This window comes from Nuphar pumila, chromosome 11 (assembly GCF_984573655.1).
Source record: "Nuphar pumila chromosome 11, dmNupPumi1.hap1.1, whole genome shotgun sequence".
NCBI lineage: Eukaryota > Viridiplantae > Streptophyta > Magnoliopsida > Nymphaeales > Nymphaeaceae > Nuphar > Nuphar pumila.
The window spans coordinates 12,875,092-12,902,247 of record NC_143259.1 but is presented as its reverse complement, the minus strand read 5'-3'; the positions used below and the strand labels follow the sequence as shown (position 1 = coordinate 12,902,247).

At 41.0% G+C, this 27,156-nt stretch overlaps 1 protein-coding gene across 2 annotated transcripts; it reads left to right on the top strand.

Moving 5' to 3' along the window:
• Positions 1-823: 823 nt before the first annotated feature.
• Positions 824-27,156, top strand: LOC149822012 (uncharacterized). Of its 2 annotated transcripts, XM_089980093.1 has the most exons (7): positions 824-2,323; positions 22,227-22,379; positions 22,507-22,578; positions 23,021-23,123; positions 23,305-23,413; positions 23,621-23,758; positions 26,745-27,156. In XM_089980093.1, the coding sequence occupies exons 1-5, from the start codon at positions 1,043-1,045 to the stop codon at positions 23,316-23,318; spliced, it is 1,623 nt and encodes a 540-aa protein (XP_089836219.1). In that variant the 5' UTR covers positions 824-1,042; the 3' UTR covers positions 23,319-23,413; positions 23,621-23,758; positions 26,745-27,156. The 2 variants fall into 2 exon arrangements, with proteins under 2 accessions (XP_089836219.1, XP_089836218.1); XM_089980092.1 differs by lacking the exon at positions 23,621-23,758.

Sequence of the window (27,156 nt, the reverse complement as noted above, 5' to 3'; positions counted from 1 at the left end):
AGTCAGATCTAGGGTTGATCCGAATCAAAATCGACCCGAATGTATTTTTACATATAAATAGCTGGTTTTGTTTTATATTTTTCCTGGATCCAGAATTATCATATATGTTTTAGATTCAAATTCAATCTAACCTCATCCGATGTGATTTGGATTCAAATCCATATTTGGATCTACTTTTTGTTTTTGGATTCTGATTCAGATCCGACAGGGTTAGGCTCAAATCATCCAAACCCTTTGCACCCCTACTTTAAACTAAAACTTTTGATAGAAAAAAGTTCTCCACTCTTAAGATGGAAAGATTTGTTCACACCAAAATCGAGGTGTTTTAGGGGCCATTTGTTTCACGTTGAAAACTTTCTCTTGTTTAGAACACATGAAAAAGTTGTCATTTTTTTTTACTTGTATCAGGTGCCCAACACGACCCGAACCCGAATTTCTGGGTATGACATTCAAAGTGTTGAGCCGAATAGTATTCGGGTCAATGTAAATCCCCACTCGAGTAATATGCAGACCGGATTTGGGTTATGATTTTTCTCTGGTACTCGACCTAACACGGCTTACTTGAGCGGATCCACGCATATACCCTGATTGGTCGGGTACCCGACCCGTTGACAGCCCTTATTCGACCCTCCCCACTGCATAAGGCACTCATGATTCCGAAGAACGGCGGGCGTTTGACTCGCGGATGCAAGTGGACAGCGAGTCCTGTCCAGCTCCTTCAATTATTTTTTGCATGCGCGTTCGGCGCTCTCCCTTCCTACCTGTTTCGTGGGGGTAAGAATAGGACGCCGTTTTCCAGTCGGTGACTCGGTAGGATGCACCAGAATCCCTCCGCGTGTCCAGTGTTTGCGTGAGCCTATGCTCGTGTACGGGGCCTGCGCTCTGAGCCTCCCACGGACAGGCGGGGACGGCGAACCAAACGTCCGAAGGAAAGGCCACACTAGCACCCTACCCTCTACATAACTGCGCCTCGAACCATGATTTTGCCCAAGTTCGAGATTTTGGGCACTCGTTGAATCGAACAAACAACTCGAGTACCGTAATGGGTACTCTGGTTTCCGCCGATCCGAGAGCTCATCTGCTGTGGATGGTTACTAGATTTCATAGTCTTGGTACCTGTCGTTGCGGTTCCTTCCATCGATTCGTGGCATATGGTGGCCGATTAGAATCTACCATCAGAGCCAGCGGGCCTGCAAATACCAGAAACGGTGGTGAAGTTGGTGCCTCCTCTCGCCTAGACTTCGGTAACAATAGAACACCGACCACCCAATCGAATTTAGTCCATAGAGCGGACACCATGAATTCGTTTGCTAAAGATGGTGAAGAACTTTCGGTCGAATTGTACAACAGTTTGGTTCGATCCTATTGCGAGGCCGGCGATCTCGACGCCTCCATAAGGATGGTTGCACTCATGGAGGCTTCGGGAATGCAACCGAGCAGTTCTAGCTACAATTCTCTCATTGGGGCTCTGGGTAGTGTTGGTAGAACATTGGAAGCAGATGCCATCTTTCAGGAGATGAAGTTGTTGGGGATGCAACCCAAAGTGAGGACCTACAATCTTCTTTTGGGTGGGTTGTTGAGAAAAGGCCTGCTGCAGCAAGCTGACTGCTTGCTCTTGGAAATGGAGGAGAGGGGAGTTAGGTGCAATTGGGAGACTTACAGGGTACTGCTTGAGGCCTATACTCACGCCGGGCGGCTGGCGGATACTTGGAAGTTGCTTGTTGAGATGAAGAAGAAGGGATTTAAGGTGAAATCTTCGTATGTTTATAGCAAAATTGTTGGTTTGTATAGAGACAATGGGATGTGGAACAAGGCTATGAGCCTTATCAGAGAGATGCAGGACAATGGGGTTTCGCCAGATAGGAGGATGTATAATTGTGTCATTGATACGTTTGGGAAGTTTGGTATGGTGGATGAAGCTGCGGAGGCATTTGCAAAGATGCGTTCGAAAGGTATCGCGCCGGACATCGCGGCGTGGAACTGTTTGATCAGGTCGAACTGCAAGGCGGGGAGACTCGATCGAGCATTGGAATTCTTTGCTGCAATGCTGGAGGAGGGGCTTTATCCTGACCCCAAGATCTTAATCAATATCATTGCTAGCTTGGGAGAACAAGGACAATGGGATCATATCAGGAGGAATTTTGAGAATTTGAAGCATAGAGGACTCAGGAATAGCGGGATTTTGTACGCTGTTTTGGTCGATATCTATGGACAGTATGGGAAGTTCGAGGGCGCCGACGAGTGTGTGGCAGCCATGAAAGCTGAAGGTTTCCAACCTTCTTCCAGTGTGTTTTGTGTTCTAGCAAATGCTTATGCTCAGCAGGTGTGTAAGCATCTCACAGTTTGCCTGTGTTTATTATGTCTTCAATCGCTATTATTTTCTTTAGTAATGAACACCGCTTGTTTCTTTAATTTATTGTTGAAAGGTTTTTGCTATGAGTGGATTAGCTTCCATATTGAAGGACCTCCACGGCAGAATTATGGCCGATGCTACTTTGTTATGCAACAGAAAACTAAGACCATTCAGTGTGATTTTCCTTTTTTAGTTATTTTTTCTTAATGATAGGATGTATGAGTTGCTTTGGAAATTAGTGTAGAAACTTCTATGTGTAAAGGCATTGAGTTCCTGGCGTCGCAAAAAAGGAATTTTTATGGTGCATGTTTTTGTTCTCTATCTCCATGTATACTTCACATTAGTTAGCATTGCTTATTTGTTTCGTAGTCTCTTTGCTTTCTATTGTTTGCATCCACTTGGTCTAACTTTATGCATGTTGATGGAATACCCAGTTAAAATATTTGCTTGATTGTTTGCATGTAATTCTCTCTTAGGTTTGTTGCAGAATGTCGTAACATTTATTTTTCAAAGTTCTAGGGGCATAATTAAGGATATGGATTGTACTTTGTTCAGAAACTGTATTCAAGTGTAGAATTTCAAAGCATGGCCATACATCTCGTATGAGAATTTTCTTGACGGAAAATCCTTGTGATATTTGACAAAATTTTCAGAAAAATATAGGTAAAATCTTCACATAAATCTGAAAAATGTCATAGAAAATCAAAAACAAAAAAACATGGAAAAATTGAACTCATTACAATCACAATATATTGAAAATGATGTAATTCTTATCATGATTTTTCTTTTGAGATTTTATTGTTTTGTCAACTTAATGCCCTAAAACTGCAGTACAGAGATATATTTGACATGGGATTTAATAGCTGAGTTTATTTCTTTAATGTGCATGTTCCTAATACCAGTACCTATGTAAAACCCGTCCAATTTTTTCTTTTTGCTTTTAGTAAACACTATTTTAAAATTTTCGCTTTTGAAAGCAAACACATCGGAATACTTTACCTTTAAAACCCTTTTCCTTTCAAAACATGAATTCCAAAACTACAGAAGCAGTCCTAGGTCCACGTCCAAAAGTCTGCCGAGCTCAGTGCTCCTCGCCGATCCGTTCCACCAAGACATCACCTGAAAAATATTTCAAGTACTGAGGTGAGATAACAACACGTCTCAACATGATTCAACACTTAACACAAATCACAAAACTAGCATAATAAGCATATATGATCGGAAAGCTCATCTTGGCCAAAACTTAAGTTCTCACACGGAAAGGGTCAATCCTTCACAAACAGGAGTCGACCTTCAAATCATATCATACTTATCACAGAAGATGAGTCGATGCCCTGCTGGACCAATTGATTCTTAAAAGAGCAAAGAGGAGTCGACTCTGCATTCCCATGAGTCAACTCTTAAAACCTGACATAATATCCATAACTAAAAGAGGAGTCAACTCTCCCAACTTAAGAGTCAACTCTCAACTCAACCAAACCATCCATCATAAACAAATGAGTCAACTCACCCAGCAAATGGGTCAACTCTCAGAGCATAGCATCAAATCTAAATGAAAAGGAGTCGACTCACCCAACTCAATGGTCGACCCTCAGGTGCACCATGCACTGAGCACACAAAATCGTGCCATGTCTGCCTATACATGCATGAATATTTTATTAATTCTTTTTGTTTGGTTGCTATTGCATTACATACTATGTTTCACACAATTATTATTTTAATTCTGCTTATCCAGAGGGGCACCACTCCCCTGGCCCACTTGGGCATCATTGGACCATTCAATGGGTGTTTATTCATCAATTTCATTTATAATATCCCAGATAGTCACCGTGATGCTTACACCGGGTCCAGGATCCTTCGTCAAGACATCTCTCTTCCCGTGACCAAGAGTTCGGGACTTTATCCCTTTTCCTGAAGTCAACGTAGTGCACTACTAGGCATACTGCGACAGTTCTACTTCCGTGTCGAGTATCGGAGTCCAGTGTCCCCTAAGCCCTATGGTGGGGGACGAATCCCTTAGATCGAGATGACAGGAGCTCGCTCGATTGTCTCGAAAACTTTTCACGAGGTTGGTGCGTGCTTGTTCACTTTTGACAAGCTGACTCAAGCTACAAGAAAACCATACGAGTATAATACATTCGACAACCTGACTCAAACCATAAGAAAACCAGGTGAGCATAACACATCTAATAAGCTAGCTCAAACCATAAGAAAACCAACAGAGCATAATACATCTAACAAGCTGACTTAAACTGCAAGAAAACCAACAGAGCATAATACATCTAACAAGCTGACTCAAACTACAAGAAAACCCAACAAGCATAACACATCTGATAAGCTGACTAACTGATACTTGATGGCGTAAACCAATAGCCATAAGCTTATAACTATAACATAACATGCATCATTGCATCATACCCTCGTGGTTAAGACAACGCTTCACGTATCGTAGCATCACAATACCAATATCTTAGCCAATACACAACTACTATCATAAAGATGACATACAACCAATAGAACAAGTGTACCTTTTAGGTACTGGCACCCAAGGCAAAAACTCACAGTACTCTTCTGGTATGAGCTACAAGGACCAAACATCTAAAGTCCATGTACACACAAGTACAAACAATAAACACCATACAGTACCATTCCGGTACTTGGGTCTGGGCCAAGATGCGACACACACAATGATAGTCAGCACAAAGGCCAACTCAAGATACCCGCTTTGTACCACGGATCAACATCCAAATATGTTATTGTAACAAGATACTTTTAGGGTCATCGCCCTATGATTCCAATTGTACGTATACATTCCTTTTTCTTCTCATTGGTATTACCATCTTTGTAATACTCATAATTGGAATAATTGGACCTGTTGATAAAAATATTTTGAATAGGGAAAAATCTGACTTACCCAAATTTGCAAAATCCTTTTGAAAGATGTCGGGGACGTCATATACGAGTCTTGATCGTCCTTTGCCCAAGGGAAAGGTAAAGCCAAGATAAAATTTTCCGATCTCCGTAGTCCGATTTGCATCGTAGAAACACTCGAATATTCATGATAGATCAAAATGTATTAATATCCATTATTTAAAATATTGAAAATCAAAATAAAAGAACAAATGATTCGAAAATCAGCTTTTTCTAGTTTAGAACCCGTTAAGCTTTTACGTTCTTCTTCGATCTTTGCGACGCTTCTGCGTTGGGATGAAAAAGGTTGCAGCTTCGGCAATACTATGGCGCAAGTAGTGGTAAGATTAGGTTAGGGCTTGTTCTTTCCAGGATCAAAGCTCAGATAGGGAAATTCCAAATGCTTGGGTCTTAGGGGCTAGCCCCTATTTATAGGACTCAAAATGGGATACGGGTCAAGGCACTTCTTCAGACTCGGATCCAATCCAAGTGGATCTAAGTTTATCCCTGTTAGAGGATAAACTTATCTAGGAAAGTCTTCTAAAAAAGTTCTTTCAAGAAGTGTCCTCCCATCCTAAAATAAGAGCAGGGCGGTTGAGAGGAGATAAGGATAAGCCATTGGCTTATCTACATGTTTGGTGCGGCAGATGATGTTGTGCTTTGTCGTCCCATAGCGGATGCCATCCTGTAACGGATGGCTTTACGTTCTGCCGTCTAGTAGTAGATGGCGTCCCGTTTTGCCATCCAGTAACAGACGACGGTCCATTGTGCGTCCGAGTGTGAGGGGTGTCCAATTCTCGTTGGATACCTGCAAACACTTGTCTTTGAAAGTTATTAGCAATTTGAGCATCATGAAATTTTGGTATCTACAAGTGCCCCTCTTTGTAATTAATCAATGTAATTCGATTTATGACAAAGAAATAAACACTCAAGGCTTGAAACACTAGTTCGTCGGGAATAAATTCAGTCCTGCTGAGCGAGGTCGGGCTAGTATTTGAAGAAAAACTGGATTGCCAAGATCGTGATTGATCTCGTCAAACGAGGTCGGTGCCAACATCCAAAGGGAGAAGTTGGACTGTCGAGACCGTTATGGGTCTCGCCGAGTGAGGTCAGATCAGTCCTGTGACAACTGGATTGCCAAGGCCATCTGATGGTCTTGCCGAGCGAGGTCAGTGTCAGTGCAGGGATAACTGGATTGCCGAGACCATTTGGGTTCTGCTGAACGAGGTCGGGTCATTCTCAGGAGGATAAGGAATTGGGATGTAGAGACCATTATAGCTCTCGCCGAATGAGGTCGGGCCAATTCAGAAAATACTTTATTTATAGTAGAGAGAAAATATTGGGCTTGAGGCAGGGGTAGCAAAAGAGAAATATGACTCTCTTTCATGCCTTTTAGGCACGTTTTGATTTTTGATGCCTTTTGATGATTTTTTTTAGAATTTGTAGGGGCAAGCGCCAGGAGTCCTACACTTATTGTGGGCTCATGGACAGGGTGGAGTTGTCCCAGTAAGGCTTTAGGGCAGAAGTGTCTTTCCTAGGATGATCAATTTAGAAATGAGACTTTCTGCTCCAGTGAGCGGAGTCAGGCATATTTCGGTCAGGTAGTTCGAAGATAGGACAAATCTTTCTGTGTACTCCTCATACTCAGGATCTATAAAGCTATACTATTCGATGCATTATGATGCATGCAATGAACTTTTATGAAATACAGTGGAACTCATGAATTTGTAGTAGAGTGGGTTGCCTATGACAACCATGAATGATTGATCATATAAATTCAGGGATTTCTGCTCTCTCTTAAAAAATTAGAACCTTCCTAACAAGTTGATTCTTGCACTTGAGATTCCTACACTTTAGAGTTTCTTCCTCTTTGGTTGGTCTAAGTGTTAGTCTATGTCACATGGGTGCGGGTGCGGGTGCGACACAGGTGCGGCACAATTTTAAAATTTTTGGACACGGGGACTCGGCAAAAAAAAAAAAAAATATATATATATATATATATAAAATTTTATTTTATTTTTAAAATGCCACAACACAGTCTGTGTGACTGTGCACAGTCACAGACTGTGCGACTGTGCACACTGCACAGACTGTGCACAATCTGTGACTGTGCACAGTCACAGTCTGTGACTGCAGCACTGTCAAACCATTGTGCCTCTTTTTATATATATATTTTTAAATAAAAAATATAAAAAATAGGTTTTTTAGGGACATTTTTGGACTCGGTCAAAGTTGACTGAGTCCAAAATGTGGACGGACTTGGCCTGGACTCGTTGACCGAGTCCGACTCGGCGTTGACCGAGTCCGAAGCCGCACCCGTGTCGGGGCGTGTCGACTCGGGTGCGGCACCTCCTTAGCCGAGTCCGTGTTGTAGAAGATGAACCGAACCCTAGAGAGAGAGAGAGAGAGAGAGAGAGAGAGAGAGAGAGAGACGGCTGCACAAGAAACAGAGAACTCGATAAACCTCATTAGGGCTTCTCTCTATATTAAATAGAGAGAGGCAAAAAAAGAAAATTACATCTAAGTCCTTTTGAGAATAAAATTTCAGAAAACCTCTAATATAAGAGAACTTAACCTAAAAACCACCTATTCTCAACACTCCCCCTCAAGCTGGAGCATAGATATCAATCATGCTCAGCTTGTCACAACATTTGGAGAAATTTGGCCTAGCAAGAGGCTTTGTAAACATATCTGCAATTTGGTCTTCCGACTTTAGGTATTTTGTAGTGATATGACCAACTTGAATCATGTCTCTTACATAGTGACAATCAACCTCAATGTGCTTTGTTCTATCATGAAAGACAGGATTGTTTGCTATATATGTTGCCGCTTTGTTATCGCACATCATGGTCATTGGAGAGGAAACCTTCACCTGGAGATCATGAAGAACAGTACGAACCCATATCAATTCAGCAGCTGTTTGGGCCATAGCCCGATATTCTGATTCTGCACTCGACCTGGAAACCACATTTTGTTTCTTCTCCATGAAATCAAGTTGTCTCCCAAAAACACACAGAATCCTGTGGTAGACTTTCTATCTACTACAGATCCAGCATAGTCAGCATCGGAATAGACTACTATCTCCAGAGTTCCACCTTTCCTAAACAATAACCCCTTTCCAGGAGAGGATTTTAGATATCTGAGAATCATTATGGCTGCATTCCAGTGTACCTAAGTTGGTTTGTCCATAAACTGGCTAACTTTGCTTACTGCTAAAGCAATATCCGGTCTGGTCACAGTTACATATAATAACTTCCCTACTAGGAAGCGATAGCTTTTGCTATCAACTGGTTTTGACCCTTCTTCAAACAACTGAACTTTATGGTCCATGAGAATATTTGCTGGTTTAGCTCCCAACATGCCCGTTTCCTTTAATAAGTCAAGAACATACTTTCGTTGAGACAAAACCATCCCTTCACGGCTTCTAGCAACTTCTATACCCAGAAAATACCTGAGTGAACCAAGGTCTTTTGTAACAAAGTGTTTTTGAAGATGAGCCTTTGTGGTTTCAATAGCTTTCACATCATCTCCTGTAAGAATGATGTCATCCACATATACCACCATAACAACTATGCCAGAGCTAGTTTTCTTTATAAAAAAGTGTATGATCTGCTGCTGATCTATTGACATCACTTCAAACAACTTTTGAAACCATGCACGAGGACTTTGTTTCAAGCCATAAATCGTCTTTCTCAATCTGCACACCTTCTGACACTCTCCCTCAACCTCGAATCCTGGAGGTTGTTACATGTAAACGGTCTCAGATAGATCCCCATAAAGAAATGCATTTTTCACATCTAATTGACACAAGCTCCAACCATGCTGAACAACTACTGTGAGAACAAGACGGATGGTACCCATCCGTGCAACAGGAGAAAAAGTTTCAAAGAAGTCAATTCCATATGTCTGAGTATACCCTTTCGCGACTAATCTGGCCTTGTGCCTTTCAATAGAACCATCCGATTTGTACTTTATTGTATATACCCATTTACATCCAACAATGTCAGCATCTGCAGGGGAATCAACTAGATCCCAGGTATGCTGAGATACCAAAGCTGTCATTTCTTCTTGCATAGCCAGCTTCCAGCGATTATCAAGTGCTGCCTGTTGATAGTTTAGAGGAATGGTTTCAGCAGACAAGGCTGAAATAAAAGACTTCATCTGATGTCCAATTCTGGCATGGGAGACAAAATGAGATATGGGATATAAGGTGCATTGTCTTGTCCCTTTTCGTAGAGCAATAGGCCTGCTATCATCATCCTGAAGATCACTATTGTCAGTAGAACTTACCTCAGGAGAAGAAGAAGATGAAGGCTCTTGCGGAAGTGGAGCTTTACGCACATATACCAATGGAGGATTATTAAATCTGGACGAGGATGAAGTTTGGTTCGATAAGGAGGGCACAAATTTCAAAGGAAAATGAGGTATAGGTAATGGAAAAGACTCAGCTGGATCAACCTGCAACGGGGAACCGGAACTAGAGTAATATGGAGAGGATTCCAGGAAAGATACATCCGCACTGACATACTCTCGGCGAGAAATAGGATCATAACATCGATAGCCCTTTTGATTTTTTGGATAACCGATAAATATGCATTTTGTAGCTTGAGCGGCTAATTTATCACGGTTAGGGCCAAGTTTGTGTACAAAACAAACACATCCAAATATTTTTGGTGAGAAAGAAAAAAGTGGGGCATTAGGTTTTAGGATATGTAATGGAATTTGATCACCCACAGAAGACAAAGGCATGCGGTTGATCAGATAGCAAGCAGTGATAATCGCATCACCCCAGTATAACGCATGAACATTGGATTGAATCATAATGGTCCTGGCAACATCAAGGAGGTGCCGATGTTTTCGCTCAGCCACCCCATTTTGTTGAGATGAATAGGCACAATAAGTTTGGGGTTGGATGCCATGATCTTGGTAAAATTGTAACAGACCTTTTGATTTAAACTCGAGAGCATTATCAGTGCGAAAAATCTTGACAATAGATTCAAATTGAGTTTTTATTTCAAGAATTAGGGATTTGATAAGACTTGGAACTTCAGATCGTTCTTTTATTAAAAATACCCATGATAACTTAGAGAAATCATCAACAATAACAAGATAATAACGACACTGAGTCCTAATAGGAATCTTACTAGGACCCCATACATCTGCATGAAGAAGTTCAAAAACTTTATTATTAGACTGACTCTGACTCGAAGGGAACGAACTTCGATGATGCTTGCCCAACTGACATGCTTCACACTGAAATGATGTGGTGGAAGGAATTTGAGGAAAGACCGATCGAAGCTTTGACAATGAAGGATGACCTAGTTGACGATGCCACTGAACAAGACTGAATGAATGTTCCACTGCAGCATGAACAGACCCCATTGGATGATGTAGGTAGTAAATTTCATTTTCTTCATAGCCTCCACCAATCTTCTTCTCCGTCAGCAAATCCTGAAAATGACAACCCAAATCCTGAAAATGACAACCCATTGGATCAAATATTACTCTACAGTTTTGTTCTTTTATAAGGCAACTAACAGAAAGTAAACTTTGAGTAAAGTTTGGAGCATGAAGAGCATTTTTCAACTGTAATGAGGAGGATATAGAAATATTTCCCTGACCAACGACCGGGGAGGAGCTCCCATCGGCTAATGAGACTCCAAGTTGAGCCTTAATGACCTTTAGATCTGAAAAAACACGTGAATTTCCACACAAATGTCTGGATGCACCAGAATCAATAACCCACTTGCTATCATTCAGATGGAGATGATTTCCGGTTGAATAGGCAACACCAGCTACAGGAGTGGTGGAACTCAAAGGTCGAAGAGCAATCAACTCATCATATTCCGCACGACTAAGGGTGATACTACTTTCATTTGCAGTGATATTCTCTTGTGCATTTATTGCCTCAATAGTAGTAACATTTGCTTTAGGGGTATATGACTTGGATGAAGAAGAGATTGGCCGACCATGCTTATCCCAGCAACGATCTTCTAAATGTCCAGATTTTCCACAGAATGTACATTGAAGCTTTCCTCTGCCTCCCATACCACGTCCACGTCCTCTGATATTCTGAATATTTCCACGCCCATAACTAGATGGGACAACAAGAGCAGATGACTGAGTCACAGGCTGAGAATGTGGCAGAGAGATCGCAAGTCTACTCAGACGATTGTAAGCATCAGCAAGAGTGGGAACATCTGAACCAGTCAACATTTGAACTTTTGCAACAGAAAAATCTGAAGAAAGACCTGTAAGAAAACGAGCAACCATGGTTTGTTCTTGATGATCCTTTTGCTTTGAGCAACAAAGAGGCCTGTGAGCATTAAGTCTTTCAAACACAGCTTTGACAGAGGCATAGTACTGGGCCAAGGTCTGATCTCCCTGTTGCAAGTTATATATTTCCTGTTCGACTTGTAGGATACGACTCACATTCGTTTCTTGTGAGTATGTATCACGAAGATTGTCACACATTAGTTTGGCTGTATTATAGTAGATCAATCCATCTGCAATATGGGGTTCGACACTATTCATGATCCATGACATAACTATGTCATTATCTTCATCCCAAGTAACATATTTTCCCAATTTCTCAATGGGTTCGCCTTCCAACAAAATATGTTTTCGACGATGTCCAGATACCGACATCATAAAAGTTCTGGACCACCTGGCATAGTTGGTTTCATTCAACCTTACAGAAGAGCCATACGAGAAGGGGTTGGCAAAAGCCTTATACTCCCCAATATGTTCCATTTTGGAATCACATTTCGAAGTTTCAGCCATACTGAAAAAAAAAATACCTCACTTGAACAGCAAGTGTTCAAGAGGAATTTTCAACTCAGCAGGAAACCACACCTACTGTTCCCACAACAAGCAACAACCCACTCACAAAATAAAATTCAACCCAGCAGGGAATCACACCTGCTATTTTCCACGACAGAAGAGTAACTTAAGCTACCATGCTTCCTTAAAAAAAACTCGACACAGCAGGGAGTCACTGAAAACCACATTCTAAAATAAACCAACCCACTAAAAACAACTAAAGTTCAGTTGCTGTCGATCCCACAGAAATCACGAACATTGCTGCACCCAAACACATCACGACAAATGATAGAATGCAGTCGCAAAACAAAATATTCACTACACCTGCTGTTCTCCGACATATAAGGCACGACATCCAGTAAGTATCACACGCAATCAGCTTCTGATCACACGCAATCAGCACAGGCGAGAACTCAACAATCACGGCAACAAAAAAAAAAATTCTGCTGCTCCCAAACAGCAGGAACATACCTCGACAAGAACTCAGCACCTCACGGCAACACAGAAAAAAAATTTCTGTTACTCCCAACCATCAGGAATACCCCTCGACAACTCACGAACCAAAAAAAAAATCACGTCATAGCAGAAACAAGACTGGGCAACACTAGGTCGCAGCAGGAAATCCAGATGAGGAGAACAAATTTAGATCTTCTCCTTAGATCTGAACAGCAATCAAACTCCCAACAGCAATCAAACTCCCAGCGTAGGTAGTCACGAGAATCACGGCAGAAACTACCAACGAGGCAGTAGGTAGTCGAGAGAAAAAAAAAACGAGGAGCTACGAAACTCACAGCAAGTATCCACGACCAACAACATGCCCAGATCTGTCATCAGATCTTAACAAATTTTTAAATTGCTGACCTGATTTGAAATATTACTCATTTGATCAAAGTTTGATCACGATCAAGAAAGCCTTCACGATCGACTGTGTTTTGATCACACTCGATCACGCTCCCACGTCACAGTCGATCACGCTCCCACGATCGGCTAGGCTCTGATACCATGTAGAAGATGAACCGAACCCTAGAGAGAGAGAGAGAGAGAGAGAGACGGCTGCACAAGAAACAGAGAACTCGATAAACCTCATTAGGGCTTCTCTCTATATTAAATAGAGAGAGGCAAAAAAAGAAAATTACATCTAAGTCCTTATGAGAATAAAATTTCAGAAAACCTCTAATATAAGAGAACTTAACCTAAAAACCACCTATTCTCAACACGTGTGACATAGGTGTTAGGAAAAGCCACTAGCAAGAGACAATCAAAAGGAAACAAAGAACAAGAACGATCAAACAAAACACAAGAAGAACACAGATTTACGTGAAAAAACCTCTCCTCAAATTCGAGAGAGAGTAAAAAATCACGGTCGCCCAGAGAGAAATATTATTACTCTTAACAGACAGTTACAAGCTCGGGAAAGAAAAACGAGAATATAAACAAGGCAAGGGCGACAACCCTAACCCTAACCAAATCGGGTCGGATCCACTGAAAACCGGGTCCCAAACATAAGCCTCAGAAAAAATTTCTTCTGGGGGGGGGGGGCGCTGCCCCCCTATAACCTCCCGCTAGGGGCGGCCCCCCTGGACCCGCGCCGGGGGGAGCCCCCGGACCCCCCTTCCTGTAAGGGAGAAAACAGTGAATCAGGCTCCACAACTCATCACTAAGATAGCGACACCTAGCTTTATTAGAAATTTTTTCCTTTAATTTCGTTTTGGTTTTTAAGTGACTAGTTATAGGGATATGTAATTAAGTTTCAAAGCATTCTTGTTAGGTCTGATGGTCTCTAGTAAGTCTTGGACCCTGAAGGAATATGGCTTGATGAGAACGCATTCAAGTATACCTCTTGCCCCTAGGTAAGTTTCGTAGGCTTTGTTTTTAGCTTAAAAGGGATTATTCCTCACTTTTATTATCCTTTGACTTGAGGCCTGACAACCATGGATCTTATGACTTTCGGGTCTAGGAGGGATGCCGCTATCTATCCAACTTTGGCCTCCAAAAGACCATATGACTGGAGTCTGTCACTTTGCCATAGGTTTAGAGGTAAGTATTGGCTTTCTCGTAGCTCTTTTTCATTTTTTTTTATTCGATTCCAACATCTGCCCTTGAGGCAATCGTATGACCGAAGCCTGCCACCATACCATAGATCCAGAGGTATATATATATATATATATATATATATATATATATATATATATATATATATATATATATATATATATTCTGCTTTTTCCTATCGAGATAAAAGAAAATACTCTTCAGGAGATCAACCTATGAAGCTGATTAGCATTGAAGGTATTCAACACCCAACCTCTTTCCTGGAGAGTTGGTTACCTAGGTGGGTTTTCATTGGATTTACATTCATGTATCGATAATAATCCCGTGCCTCTATAATTCATTCTTATAGACTCTTAGGCTGAAATTATTGGATTAAAATACCTTAGCCTCATTGTACCACTGCCTTATCTCCTTCTAATACTTAAATGTCTTACGTGGTAGACTCTCGGATGCAAGGACATACTTGAGGTAATGACTATTTTGAAGAGAGCTGAATTCATTTTGAAATAAGATCTCCGATCTTTAGTGATCTTTCAATGATATGCCTAGCATAATGATGAAGCTCTATCCTCCTCCTGTGACTGTTGGAGTTAAGGCAAACTGGACTGTCAATACCATTATGAGTTCTGTCGAATAAGGTCGGACCAGTTCAATGACAACTTGGGTGTGGGGATTGTTTTATGGTTTCGCTGAGCATGGTCGGGCTAGTCACGAGTGTCCAGAGGTAAACCAAGCTTTCAAGACCACTTGGGTCTCGTTTAACGAGGTCAAGCTGGTTTAAGATTTGTATGCTTGGCTGCTAGGGGTTCCTTCTTGCCTAAGAGATTTAAAATTTGAAATAACTTTACAATGCCCTATCCCTAGGTTTTGCATAGGTTAAAACTCCTTTCATATTCTCACGTGGTTTTGACAGAAAGGCATAATTGAGAATGCTCAGAGAAAACAAAAGAAGAGTTTGACAAAAGCTTTCTTAGTCTTGTCAATAGGAATAACGTGCTCCTGTAACAAAGAGGATAACTTGGACCCTAAAAAGAAAAATCTTTTTGAATTTTCTTGTTTTTTTTTTGGGTTTTTGAAATATTTTAAATTTTTTGGATTTTTAAAACTTTTTCATTTTTTTTTTGTTTTTCAAAAGGCCATTTTACAGAATCGAGGTTTTGAAGGCTTACCTAGGGCTGTGGGATGATGACTCATGTAGAAGGTCTTTCCTCTATACTATTGTAATTCTGCCGTGACCCGTAGTTGCCTTGTTCTAGGCATGGTGTCTTCTTTTTGCTGAAGGAGAGACAAATGAGTCTAGGATGGCTTGTAGCTTTTTCTGTCCCAGGATGAGTTCTTGTAAGGGGAGAGTCAGTCTCGTGCTATCTGCCATGCTTGATCCTTTCACTAAGCTTATGATTGTGGCCCTTTTCTTGAAATGGTCTTTCAGGACATAGGAGAGTTTTTCCTTTTTGTCTCTTTTCTGTTTAGGCCCTTTGCGGCCTAGACTGTGGGTTCTCATTCTGTGTGAGGCTGGAAGAGGCTCTCTTTTGACCGTTAACCTTTTAGAGAGGTTTCTGACTGACACTTGGCCCAAACTAGACGATAAACTTGTGACTGAGCTTGGTGATGTGGTCGTTTCCTCATTTGACTGAATAATCAACATGTTAGCTTGCCCCTCGGGTTTGGACAATACGAGCTGTACAGGGAGGTCGTTCTTTTCTGTGATGGACCTTTTAGACTGAGACACTGGGGGAGGAATCTTGGTGTGATTGTTGTTTAGTGAACCCATATGAATCACATTTATCTTATTAATTTTCTGAGAGGTTTCTTGGTCTTCTCATGGAATTCCTCTTCCTTGTACTCTCTGCCCTCCTTGATAACAGATTCGGGACACTAGAAGCATCGAGCAATAACAATTACTGTAGATGAAGGCTCGTGGAGCACAAACCATTATGTTGTCAGATGATCCTTGCTCCATACCTTTCCCCGGGAACCAATTCTCTCTTGTTTCACAAACTCGAATTGCTTCTTTTGTGGTGCAGTCATTGTTGCTCGACTATGGCTGTTCTTCGTTCACCAACAACTCCCCACTGTCTATATGGTTTTGGATGCTGTGCATGATGATAAAGCAGTCCTCGATGTCATGACCCACAACTCTATGATATCTGCAGTATTTGGCTAGGTCGTTTCCTTTCATTTGTGGTGGGTTAAACACCTCGGGCAACTTAACTAGTCCATCTTGTATCTGTAGACCCAGGACATGTGATTGAGGTTGTTCAAAGTTGGTGAATGTTCAGTCTCTGGTACACTTGGGATTGCCCCCGTATCCGTTATCGTTCCGCTTCTTTAGGGAGGCCTTTTGGTTACCTGCCTTCTGACCCTTATTGACCTGCTTCTGGTGGCCTTAGACAATGTTGACATGACCCTTTGATGGGTTCGACTTCTTGTAGACGTTGTCTTTGTTGTTCTTCAGGAACCCGTCATAGACTCCTTTTTTGATGCCTACCTCAATGACAGTAGCCTTCTTGATGAGTTCGGCATAGGTTTCAACCTGAACCATACTAATGAGGCTCCGTGGAGGTTGAGAGAAGTTGTCCATAATTATGACCAGGGCATAAGAGTTAGAGATAGATTCCTTGACTCCTTCATCTTACTGGCCATAGACTGCCATCGGTTTATGAACTCATGGGCACCTTCCTCTTTCTTTTGCTTCAGATCGTACAACTGGCAGATGGTGGGAAGGGCCTCAGTATTAAATCAGAACCATTCCATAAACAAATTTATGATCTGCTTGAATTCTCTTATGTTTTGGAGATTCAGGGTGGCAAACCATTCAAATGCCTCTCCCTTCAAGCTTCTAGGGAACCAATTAATTAGCCTCCTATCATTGTTTCGATATTTAGCTATACTTCCCATAAATAAGGACAAGTGAGTCCTTGGGTCCTCCTTTCCACTGAACTTTAGGAATTTTGGAGGGGTCTCATCATCCACATCATCGTATCCCCATGGCAGGAAGATGTCTATAGAGTATTCTCTCCGGTCTATGTCCATTTATCTCATTCTCGATGTTAAACTCTGGACCATGTCTTTTAGTGATTTGATCTTTCTGTCGGACTCGGACGACATAGTTTGGACTGGACGGGTTGGTCTGGATCTGTAGACTCTTATCTCTACATCACACACTTGGGATTCTCCTCGTTGACTTTGCTCTCTGTCCTCTTGCGGCTCCGAATTTCGTCTGTTCTTTCTTCTGGTCTCTCTGTTAGCCCATGCCCTTTCACATTCTAATTCGTGGCTCTTTTGGCTCTTCTTGTCCCAACTGCTTTTGTATATCTTTCATTTTTTCTCCATCATTTCCATGTTCTGTCTTGCTTGTGCTAGCACATCCCTTTCTTTGGACTGAGCTTTGAAATGCGAGGTCTTGAGGTTTCGTCTCCTGGTAAAATCACTTGTACTAGAGCTGTATGTCTTGTAACCCGTATGAGAGAATTTATGAGACTGATGAGGGTGTCGTTCTTCGAACCAAGCTTTAAAATGCGAGGTCTCATGGATTCGTCTTTTGGTATACTCATCTGTGTTAGAATTACTCATCTCGTAACCCGTTTGGGAGACTTACGAGATCGATGAGAGTACTGACGTGAGTTGGACTCAGGGAACATCAGGGTCTTTCCCTTTTTTCAGTCATCCATAGACTCGTCATGAATGTTCATGTGAGTCATTTCTTCAGGATCATCATCGAATATGATGTTTTACATCACATGGGTGACATCCATGCGTGGGATTCTCTAGAGGTGGTTCCTCTAGGATGGATTGGATTTGGAGTTTGTGGGCTTCAGATCGGGTATGCATTATACCCCAAACAATTGGTTCACACATACCCACAACAAGTAACGAGAGTTTTTCAAAATAATAGGTATCCTCGAAAGCTGTTTCCACTGATCTGCGAGGTCTTTTCAGGTTCTAAGGTTTCAGGGTTCCCTACTCGGTCCCCATCGATATACCCAAGCTAACAACTTAAGGGTATTAGTGTAGAATATCCGACTTCAATGGTATCACCACCAATATACCTAAGCTAACAACTTAAGGGTACTAGTGGGGGGATCTGAAGATCCAAATGATAGGACAAGAGATTTTTAAAAAAAATCGCAATAAAAGAAGGGCTATTTTCTTAAGAGAGAGAAAGATAAAAAAATGAGCACCCCATGAGATCAATCAATGTCTCAAATAAACCCTAACTTGCTGGAGGTTGTGTTTTTCTATTTTCTATGTGAGCATATGTTTTCTCTAGCAAGTGTTTCTAAAAATTGTGAGAAAAGAAAATCTAAGCCTAATATTTATGATGAATCTAATGCAAAACCAGCCTATATACGGGATAAACAATTGAACAAAAAACTAAACTAAATAGAAGACCTGCTAAACTAGACGAGTTGCAGACAAAGCGAACAATACTGTCTGTAGGCGGCACTGTCTGCGGATGGCAGAGCCTGCAGATGGCAGGGCCTGCAGATGCAAGTCTCCGGATGACACTGTCTGTCAACGGACGACCAAACGTGCATACACGAGGGTCTACGTACAGTGTTGTCCTACAACGAACGACCAAACGTGCAGACGCAAGGGTTTGTCGACAGTGCTGTCCTACAACAGATGACCAAACATGTAGACACGAGGGTCTGCAAATGATGCTGTCCTATAGAGGACGGTGATATCCGAACGGCTAAAAGTTGGCGGACAGTGGTCAGCAGACGACCAAAACTGAGTGGACCTTAAAACAAGGATTGCCATCTTGACAAAGGCAAAAACCTGAAAAACAAAAATTTTGAAATCTTCCGGTGATGCAATTCTAGCTACGAAAATTAAGAAAAAGTACGGCGTCCCATCTTGGTCACCAAAAACTGTTGATAAAAATATTTTAAATGGGGAAAGATCTGACTTACCCGAATTTGCAAAATCTTTTTGAAAGATGTGAGGGATGCTGTATAGGAGTCATGACCGTCCTTTACTCGAGGGAAATGTAAAGCCAAAACAAGTTTTTTCGATATCCTTAGCCCAATTTACCCCGTAGAAACACTCAAATATGCAAGACAGATCAAAGTGTATTAGTATATGTTCTTTAAAATAGTGAAAATTGAAATAAAATAATGAATGATCTGAAAATCACCTTTTTTGGGCTCAGAACCTGTTAAGCTTTTACGTTCTTCTTTGATCCTTGTGATGCTCTTGCGTTGAGATGAAAAAGGTTGCAACTTCAGCAGTACTTCGGCGCAAGTAGTGGTATGAATAGGCTAGGGCTTGTTCTTTCTAGGATCAAAGCTCAAAAAGGAAAATTCCATATGCCTGGGTCCTTGGGACTAGTCCCAATTTATAGGACTCAAAATGAGATACGGGTCAAGGCACTTCTTCGGATCCGAATCCAATCCTAGTAGATTTAAGTTTATCTCTAGAAGAGGATAAACTTATCGAGAAAAGTCTTCTAAAAAGGTTCTTCCATTAAAAGTCCTCCCGTCCTAAGAGATGCGCAGGGCGATTGAGAGGAGATAAGGATAAGCCATTGGCTTATCTACATGTTAGGTGCGGTGGACGACGTTCTGCTCTGTCGTCTTGTAGTAGATGACACTATGCTCTGTCGCCCTTTAACAGACGACATTACGTTCTACCATCCAGTAGCGAATGACATCCCGTTCTGCCGTCTAGTAATAGGCGATGGTCCATTGTGCCATCCGAGTATGAGGGGTGTCCAATTCTCGCTGGGTACCTGCAAACACTTGTTTTTGAAAGATATTAGCAATTTGTGCATCATAAAATTTTGGTGTCTAAAGGACCTTACATCCCAATGCAGCCCAACACATAATATGCATCTATACATAAAATAGGTTCCTCTTGAGCCACCCGAAGTCACGTTAGTGCCTTATTGCACAAAGATTGCTAAATAACAATAACTATTGGTATTGCCTATCCATACAGAACTATTTCAGGCTGGATTCATCGAATCTCAAGCTTAACGACCCACACCCGAAGGCAAAACACCAAGAAAAACACATTCGGTTAACTCCAGAGTCGACTCTCCTGAGCTCGGGAGTCGACTCATTTATTTAGGAGTCAACTCTCTTCAAACAAAACCAAAACAATATAGCAGGGAGTCGACTCTCCACTGCAGGAGTCAACTTGCAACCTGCAAGAGTCTATTCACAACAGAGGAATCAACTCACAATAAAGAAAGACAATCCCTGAGCTCCATGAGTCGACACTCAACCAAAAATACCTAATACATAGGTGAAAGCTATGCATATAACCTCCAACATCAACCAAGTAGTGTCCCATAGACCACACTACATCATACTGGGTTGGATCCCTCATATCCCAAGTTCAACCACATCGATTCGCACACAAAACATCAAAAGAATCCCACTCACAAGCATTAGAGTTGACTCAGACCACTCAGGAGTTGACTCTTCAAACAACATGAGTTGACTCTCCAAGCAAAATGAGCCGACTCTCCACTGTAAGGGTCGACTCTTCAAACAACATGAGTCAATTCTCCAAACATCATGAGTCGACTCAACCCCACGAGAGCCGACTCCCAAAGAAGCAAGGGTTGACCCTCAGGTCCAACCAAAACCACACCAACAACCGGGGTTGACTCCTGACAACACAAAATTTGGTTTTCTACTTTTGAAACCCCAAAAACTCCAAAAATTATGCATCTAAAGTGTCCAAAAATCTTCCCCAACATTCCTAGGGGTGTCCCAAACCGATCTACACAATTTTCCTCAGATTTTCAAAGATTTAAAATCAAATATAACTTCATAACATGCAAGATCATGCTAAAAACCGAAATATCAAATCATGTAACCATTGATCGCATGCCATCTTTCGAACCAACATAATTCTAGGCATGGAATAGTCATAAGCATGCTTCACTCAGAAATCTAAGCATGAATACATCCGAAAGAGACCATAAACTCGAAGATCAAGATCATCTAAACATGGTTTAGCATGCTAACATCTCAAAATACATATAAATTTACAAATTCTCCTATTCCAAACACCCACTTTCCTACATACATGCTGCACACTAGCAAGCAAAACGAGGAGTACGGGATCATACCTTTTATACGCAAGAAATCCAAGATGAAAATACAAAGATCTCCCCAAACCGGCACTTAGAACGATCCTTCGTCCAAAAATTGCGCTCCTCCCAACTCAGCTAATCTACTACAACAGCTCCACCGGTCTGGACTCCTCCAATGAGAGAAGAGGGAGCTCACTGGTGAGGGAGGAGAGGGGCGTGCGGGTGAGACCGAGAGAGAGAGAAACATGGGGTATGTGTAATGAGCGAGAGTTGGTTTAGGTTTACTAAAACCCTTTTTACCCAACTCAAAGTAGGTTAATACATGTCAAAACCAAGAAAAATGGTGGGGACTGAGCTAATGACAGCTGCCCCTACCTAAATGACCAAACTACCCTCCCAACATGTCCTTCCTATACCAAAACTGCTCTTAATTTCTCCCTTAATTTCAATTGTGCCATTACCCCATAAAAAAACAAGTTCTTTAAAGTCAATACCTAACTTATCCCATGCCAATTTAATCCTCCACCATTTCTGAAAATTCCAGGCATGTCCCTTCCCTAAAAAGCCATAAAAAATTCCAGAAATGTTGACTATGTCTCCAAATCCAAACGGGTCCGATCCAAACCCAATTTGACCATTTTTTTATCCGATTTCCACGATGACCCAATAATTATCAATTTTAAATGCCAATCCCGATGCAAAGGCTCATAATTATTAATTAAATCCCCTTTTAAAGGGTCTGAAAAATCTGGGGTGTTACAACCTATGGCCTGTCGATAGATACAATTGTAGCATTTGAGCGCTTGTATCTGTAGCCCTAGAAAAAATTGTGTGAACGGACTTCTCTTAGAACTGGTGCGGAAAAGAAACAAAATTATCACTGATCAACCCTAGTCCGTACTTCAACGTCACTAGATCTGCACACTTTACATCAAGTTATGTGAAATATTGTAAAACACTATATTTCTTTGAGTTCTTTCTGATCTACAATTTGTTGATGTTTACAAGTTATGGTTAATGGATGACATATTTCTTCAGGGCATGTGTGAACAAACAGTCAGGGTTCTTCAACTCATGGAAGCTGAAGGGATTGAACCAAACCTCGTCATGCTCAATTTGTTGATTAATGCATTTGGTATTGCTGGGAGGTATTCAGAAGCATTGGCAGTGTTTGAGTACATAAAACAAACTGTAAGCTTTTGTCTCTTTGGTATAACTTAAGAGTTCCATTTATACTTTAAAACCACATATATATGTATGTATGTATGTATGTATGTATTTAGATGTCATTCACAAGAATTACTTCTTATTTTTGAAGGGAATCAGTCCTGATGTGGTTACATACACTACAGTTATGAAGGCCTTAATTAGAGGTCGAAAGTTTGATCAGGTTTGTCCTTAGATTCTTTTGTTAATTCTTTGTTACTATATCTTAATACAATTTGGTAGTGTATATAATCCCGGAAACACATAATAGTCTAGTTGCATTCTGTGCTAGAACATGGTCATGCATGTGTGGTGTGTTTTCGTGTTGGGAGGCCAAAAAGCTGTCCCCTCCTATTGGTTTAAAAGTTAAAACCAACTGTGCCACATTGAGTGTCTCCTGCTTATGAATGGACCCTGTAATCCCCGGGCATCAAGCAGTAAAAGTTTCAACAAAAGATTCTGCTTTTTTTCCCAGTTTTCTGGATAAGGGAGAACATCTAAAATGAAAGTAACTGATGATAAGAAATTCTGTGGTCTGATAATTTGTTTATGCATTCTTGCAATCTCTCTTTTTTATTGAAAATTGTGTGGTGCCTTCACCATATTCAGTTTGGCTTGGTAATCAGGTCCCAGTAATATACAAGGAATTGGAGTCTAGTGGTTGCACCCCAGACAGAAAAGCAAGGCAGATGCTGCAGAAAGCTTTTCTAATATCACGACAAAGACATGGTGGGTTTATGCTCATGCGTTCATGTAGTTGTATGTGTGAATGGTTGCACGCTGAAACAGAATGCTAACATTGGAAGAAATTCCTTATTTGTGTGTGTGTGCACGAGTGCATGTTTATGAATGCACACACTTAGCTGATTGTAGGCATACGTTTAAATTGCTTGCCTGTTATCTTTGGCAGATCGCAAAAGTTGAGGTATTCATGCTTATGATTCTAGTATAAAAAGCTCTGGATATGCTTGTAACCTCTGGTTCTTTGGGGATGCAATTACAACATCAAAATGGTCCAGGTAATCTTCTTTTTCTGTACATATTTTGTTTCCCCTGTTTAATAACTTTAATTTGCCTTTCTCAAAGCTTTTGACAGTACTCTCTTTTTCTTTTGGCTTTTAATTGTATTCTGTTTCACATTTCATTAATAAATTCCTTCATAAAATATATCCGACAAATATTTCTTCTTGTTGCTTTTGTCGTTGTTGTATGGGATCTTTTTGCAGATTGTCAGATTGAGAAAACACTTCAAAATATAGCCCCTTTCATATTGCTGGCATGTGCATTCTATCTGCTGACTGCAAGCCCAAACTCCTTATGGTCATAGTATGGTTTGGAGTATTAACTCAAAGGCTGCTGTCTAGGTGAATTCTTTGTATAAAGACTTATGGTGATGTTTATCTTCTATTTTTTGACGGTTCTTCATTCCTATTGTTGCCCCTCTAAGCTGTTTTAGCCTCTGGCGTCCCATTTTTTGGAGGATCTATTTTTCCTACTTCCACTTCATGATTGTTACCCAGCTTAGTGGGCATGACAACAAGCTGAAGGCAAAATCAACTCATACATCTTTCCAGAAGTTATCTTAAGAATGGACATCAGGTTACATGTCCCGTTTTTTGTCCCACTGTTATGGATTTCAGCTTCGTTAGTTATTTAAAATAATTTTTTATCCATGTTGCTGTATGAGACCATTTTCTTTACTGAGTTTGTAGTTGGATCGTGGAAGTTTGGGTGAGTTGGTCACAACATGAAGCTAGGGGCGGCTTGTTTGTCATATTCAATACTTCCTGTGTAGTCTTTACTGAGCTTGTATTAGAATGTGGAAGAAAAGTCAAGGGGCAGTAGAAGAAGCTGAAGTGTCCTAGATTCTTCACTATATTAGGAATTATATTTTATTTGCTAAGCGCTGCTGGTAGCTGCCCCTTGAGGCTGATTGGTAAACCTATTGTGGGTGTAGTAAACCCTTTGACCTATTTAAAATTCCACATTTTTACTGTATGAGCCAAGGTTGTCATCAAGGAAAGCAGTATAGGGAAACAGAAAGTGTGAAACGAGTATCTTTCAGTCCCCTGTGAAGTGAGAAATAGGAAGCAAAGAGAAGCAAATTGGAACACATGTAGGATTCCGTTTTTCAGATATAAAACGTTAGAAAAGATCAAAATCCTAAAAGAATTAGAAGCGCATGTCTTATTTTATTTTACTGTGACATTGACATAAGGTTATATAGCAATAACCCAAACATAAATTTTAATCTGTCTTCTAATAATATATTTTTTATATAGCATCTTATTAAACCAAAATTATTTAAGGGCACCCATTTTAGTTAAAAATGGAATCGAATCTTCCCCACCCATAAGGGGAAGAGTGAACAGCTGCTAGAAAGGCACGTTCTTCCCACTTCCCTCAAAACATGGGGATGGACCTCCCCGTTGCCCGAAGAACCTGTTGATTGAGTAGGTCTCCTCGACGATTTTTTTCATCTAAGGAACCTCAGGATCCATTGCATATGAACCAGTCTTCTGGGGAGATACTGTCTGTGTTCCATGGATTGGCTTCGTGCACTCTCAGCCGAGGTAATTCCGACCGCTCTACCGCTGAGCTAATAAGTCCCTGGGCTTCTCATCCTAATAAGAAGTGAGCCCTACAAGCATGGTCAGAGTTCTTCCCATGTTTCAAGAAGCAAGTTTCCCATGCATTTCTACTGTGGTTCCAAAGCATGCTTCTGATATGCTTCCGAAGTGCTTCTTATGCTTTATAAGTGGCTATTTTTTCTTCAGGCCTGTTTTGCAAGTGTAGGTATCACTTCTGCTAATCCTCACATGAATAATTTAGGAAACTAACAGTTTGGTAGTGTCTCTGTCATTCATCCGTCAATAAATGATGTCTTAGTCTGAGTGATTAAGAGATTACATAACTTGTGATTTTGAAAATTTTCTTTCATATGCTGGTATTCTGAATAAGTGGCCTTGGGGGTCCAGCTTGGTCTGACCTGCTTATTAGATCTTAGTCTGGTCCAGAGTTACCGGAAGCTTCTTAGGTAGGTGGGAAGCTCGCTTCGGAAGCGCGATACTCCTCGCTTCCGAAACTTCATGGGAAGCTCGATTCTCCCACGCTTCTTCTATGCTTCTCATACACATGGTCTATGCATATTATATACTTTTCTCATGTTTCTTTTCATCTTTTTCATGTATTTTCTCTCACGCTTTCACTCACTTTCCATGTACTTTCTTTAAATTGGTAACCATCATTGTTAGATTTTAACAAAAATTTAACTCTTTTACAGAAAAATCACGAAATATAAGAATGATCAATTTTAGTTTAGTTTTTATTTGTTTATTGTTTGATTCCATATTGCTTCATTTTTTATTCATATTTCGTTTTTAAATTGAAACTTTGCTTCCCGCTTCGTATAAAATTTAAAATGCCTCGCTTCCGCTTCCGCTTCCCGTATCGTTTCCCGCGTCCGCTTCCTAGTTTGGCCACCTTGGTCTGGTCTCACTAACCTTATTGTGTAGTTTTTATTTTATTTTATTTATAACCCGAAGAAACCACACCCAACAAAAAGTTCTGGTCTGACTGGCTCAGCCTGCCACACCTACAGTCGTTGTGCCAGCGGAGTAAAACTCCAAGGCTAGGACCCCCGCCCTCAGGGCCTGTGCTGGGAATTGGCTTGTGTAGAGGGAAGACGCCCATGAAAATCAAACCTTGATCGCTCTTCTAGTGGCCAAGGCCCCACCCCCCTGTGCCAACCCCCTTGGGGAAACCTTGTTATGTAGTTGCTCCTCTCCTTTCCTGTGCAACCTTTGCTGAGCTGATTTGGTAAGCCTATCCATCAGACTTGACTGTGCACGTTTGCTTCTTCCAGTCAGATTCATTCTAGGCCCAATCCATTGAGGGCGCTGTCATTCACCTCGAACTCAGTTTAAGTGTGACTCGTGTTTTGTGGTTCTGCACAAAACTTAGTTCCTGAATCCTTCAATGTTGTTGAACGGATCTCATGAAGTCCCTTCTTTTCTTATTTTGGGATGGCTGTAGACCAAGATACCCTAGTTAATATGCGGCATTTATATCGTGATAAGCACATCAAGCCCACTCTTAGGAAAATGTTTTCTACAATTGATAGGCCCTACATTTATAACAGACATCTTTCCCGATTTTCTTGGTGTAACTTCTTTATGTTTGAAATATGGATGAGCTATGCAAAGATTTTCATGGAAATAATATGAAATTATCATCCACCATGGTAGTTCTAGGTGTTTAGAGCTTAGATTCTTGGGATTCTTATGCTGAAATGCTTATCTCTTATGACCTGACTAGGATATGTTTCCTTTTACTGTGTTTGATGATTAGGTAATTCACAGATTCTTACTGAGACATCAAGCTGCGTGACTTCCAAGGCTTCAAAAGTTGTGACATCTTCAAGTTAAGCTCTGAATCACTGTCACAAAATTACCAAGGCATTGTGCCTTTAAATTGAGCATCTGATGGAGAAAATTGTCATAAAAAAGCAATGCCTGCATTTGAGGTTCAGCTGCATTGTGTATATCATTGATTGCGATTCCAGATGATCACTTCTTTTGGGTTAAATGGTTCAGGCTTAGCTATCATGCTTAGTGTCCGAGTGGTTGTTGATGCCATGGCAACTTCCCTTGTGCCACAACTATTACATAAATTGTCATATGACGGTTCAGTCATCTTCCCTCTCAAAGCTTGTTCATGAATTCACAAGATCAATGAATCTTTCATCTTTGTTGCTGTAGAC

Coding starts and splice junctions, on each gene's coding strand:
- LOC149822012 (XM_089980092.1), top strand. CDS start 1,043: ATGGGTACTCTGGTTTCCGCCGATCCGAGAGCTCATCTGCTGTGGATG. Junction 2,324..22,226: donor CAAATGCTTATGCTCAGCAG/GTGTGTAAGCAT, acceptor ATATTTCTTCAG/GGCATGTGTGAACAAACAGT. Junction 22,380..22,506: donor TTGAGTACATAAAACAAACT/GTAAGCTTTTGT, acceptor TTATTTTTGAAG/GGAATCAGTCCTGATGTGGT.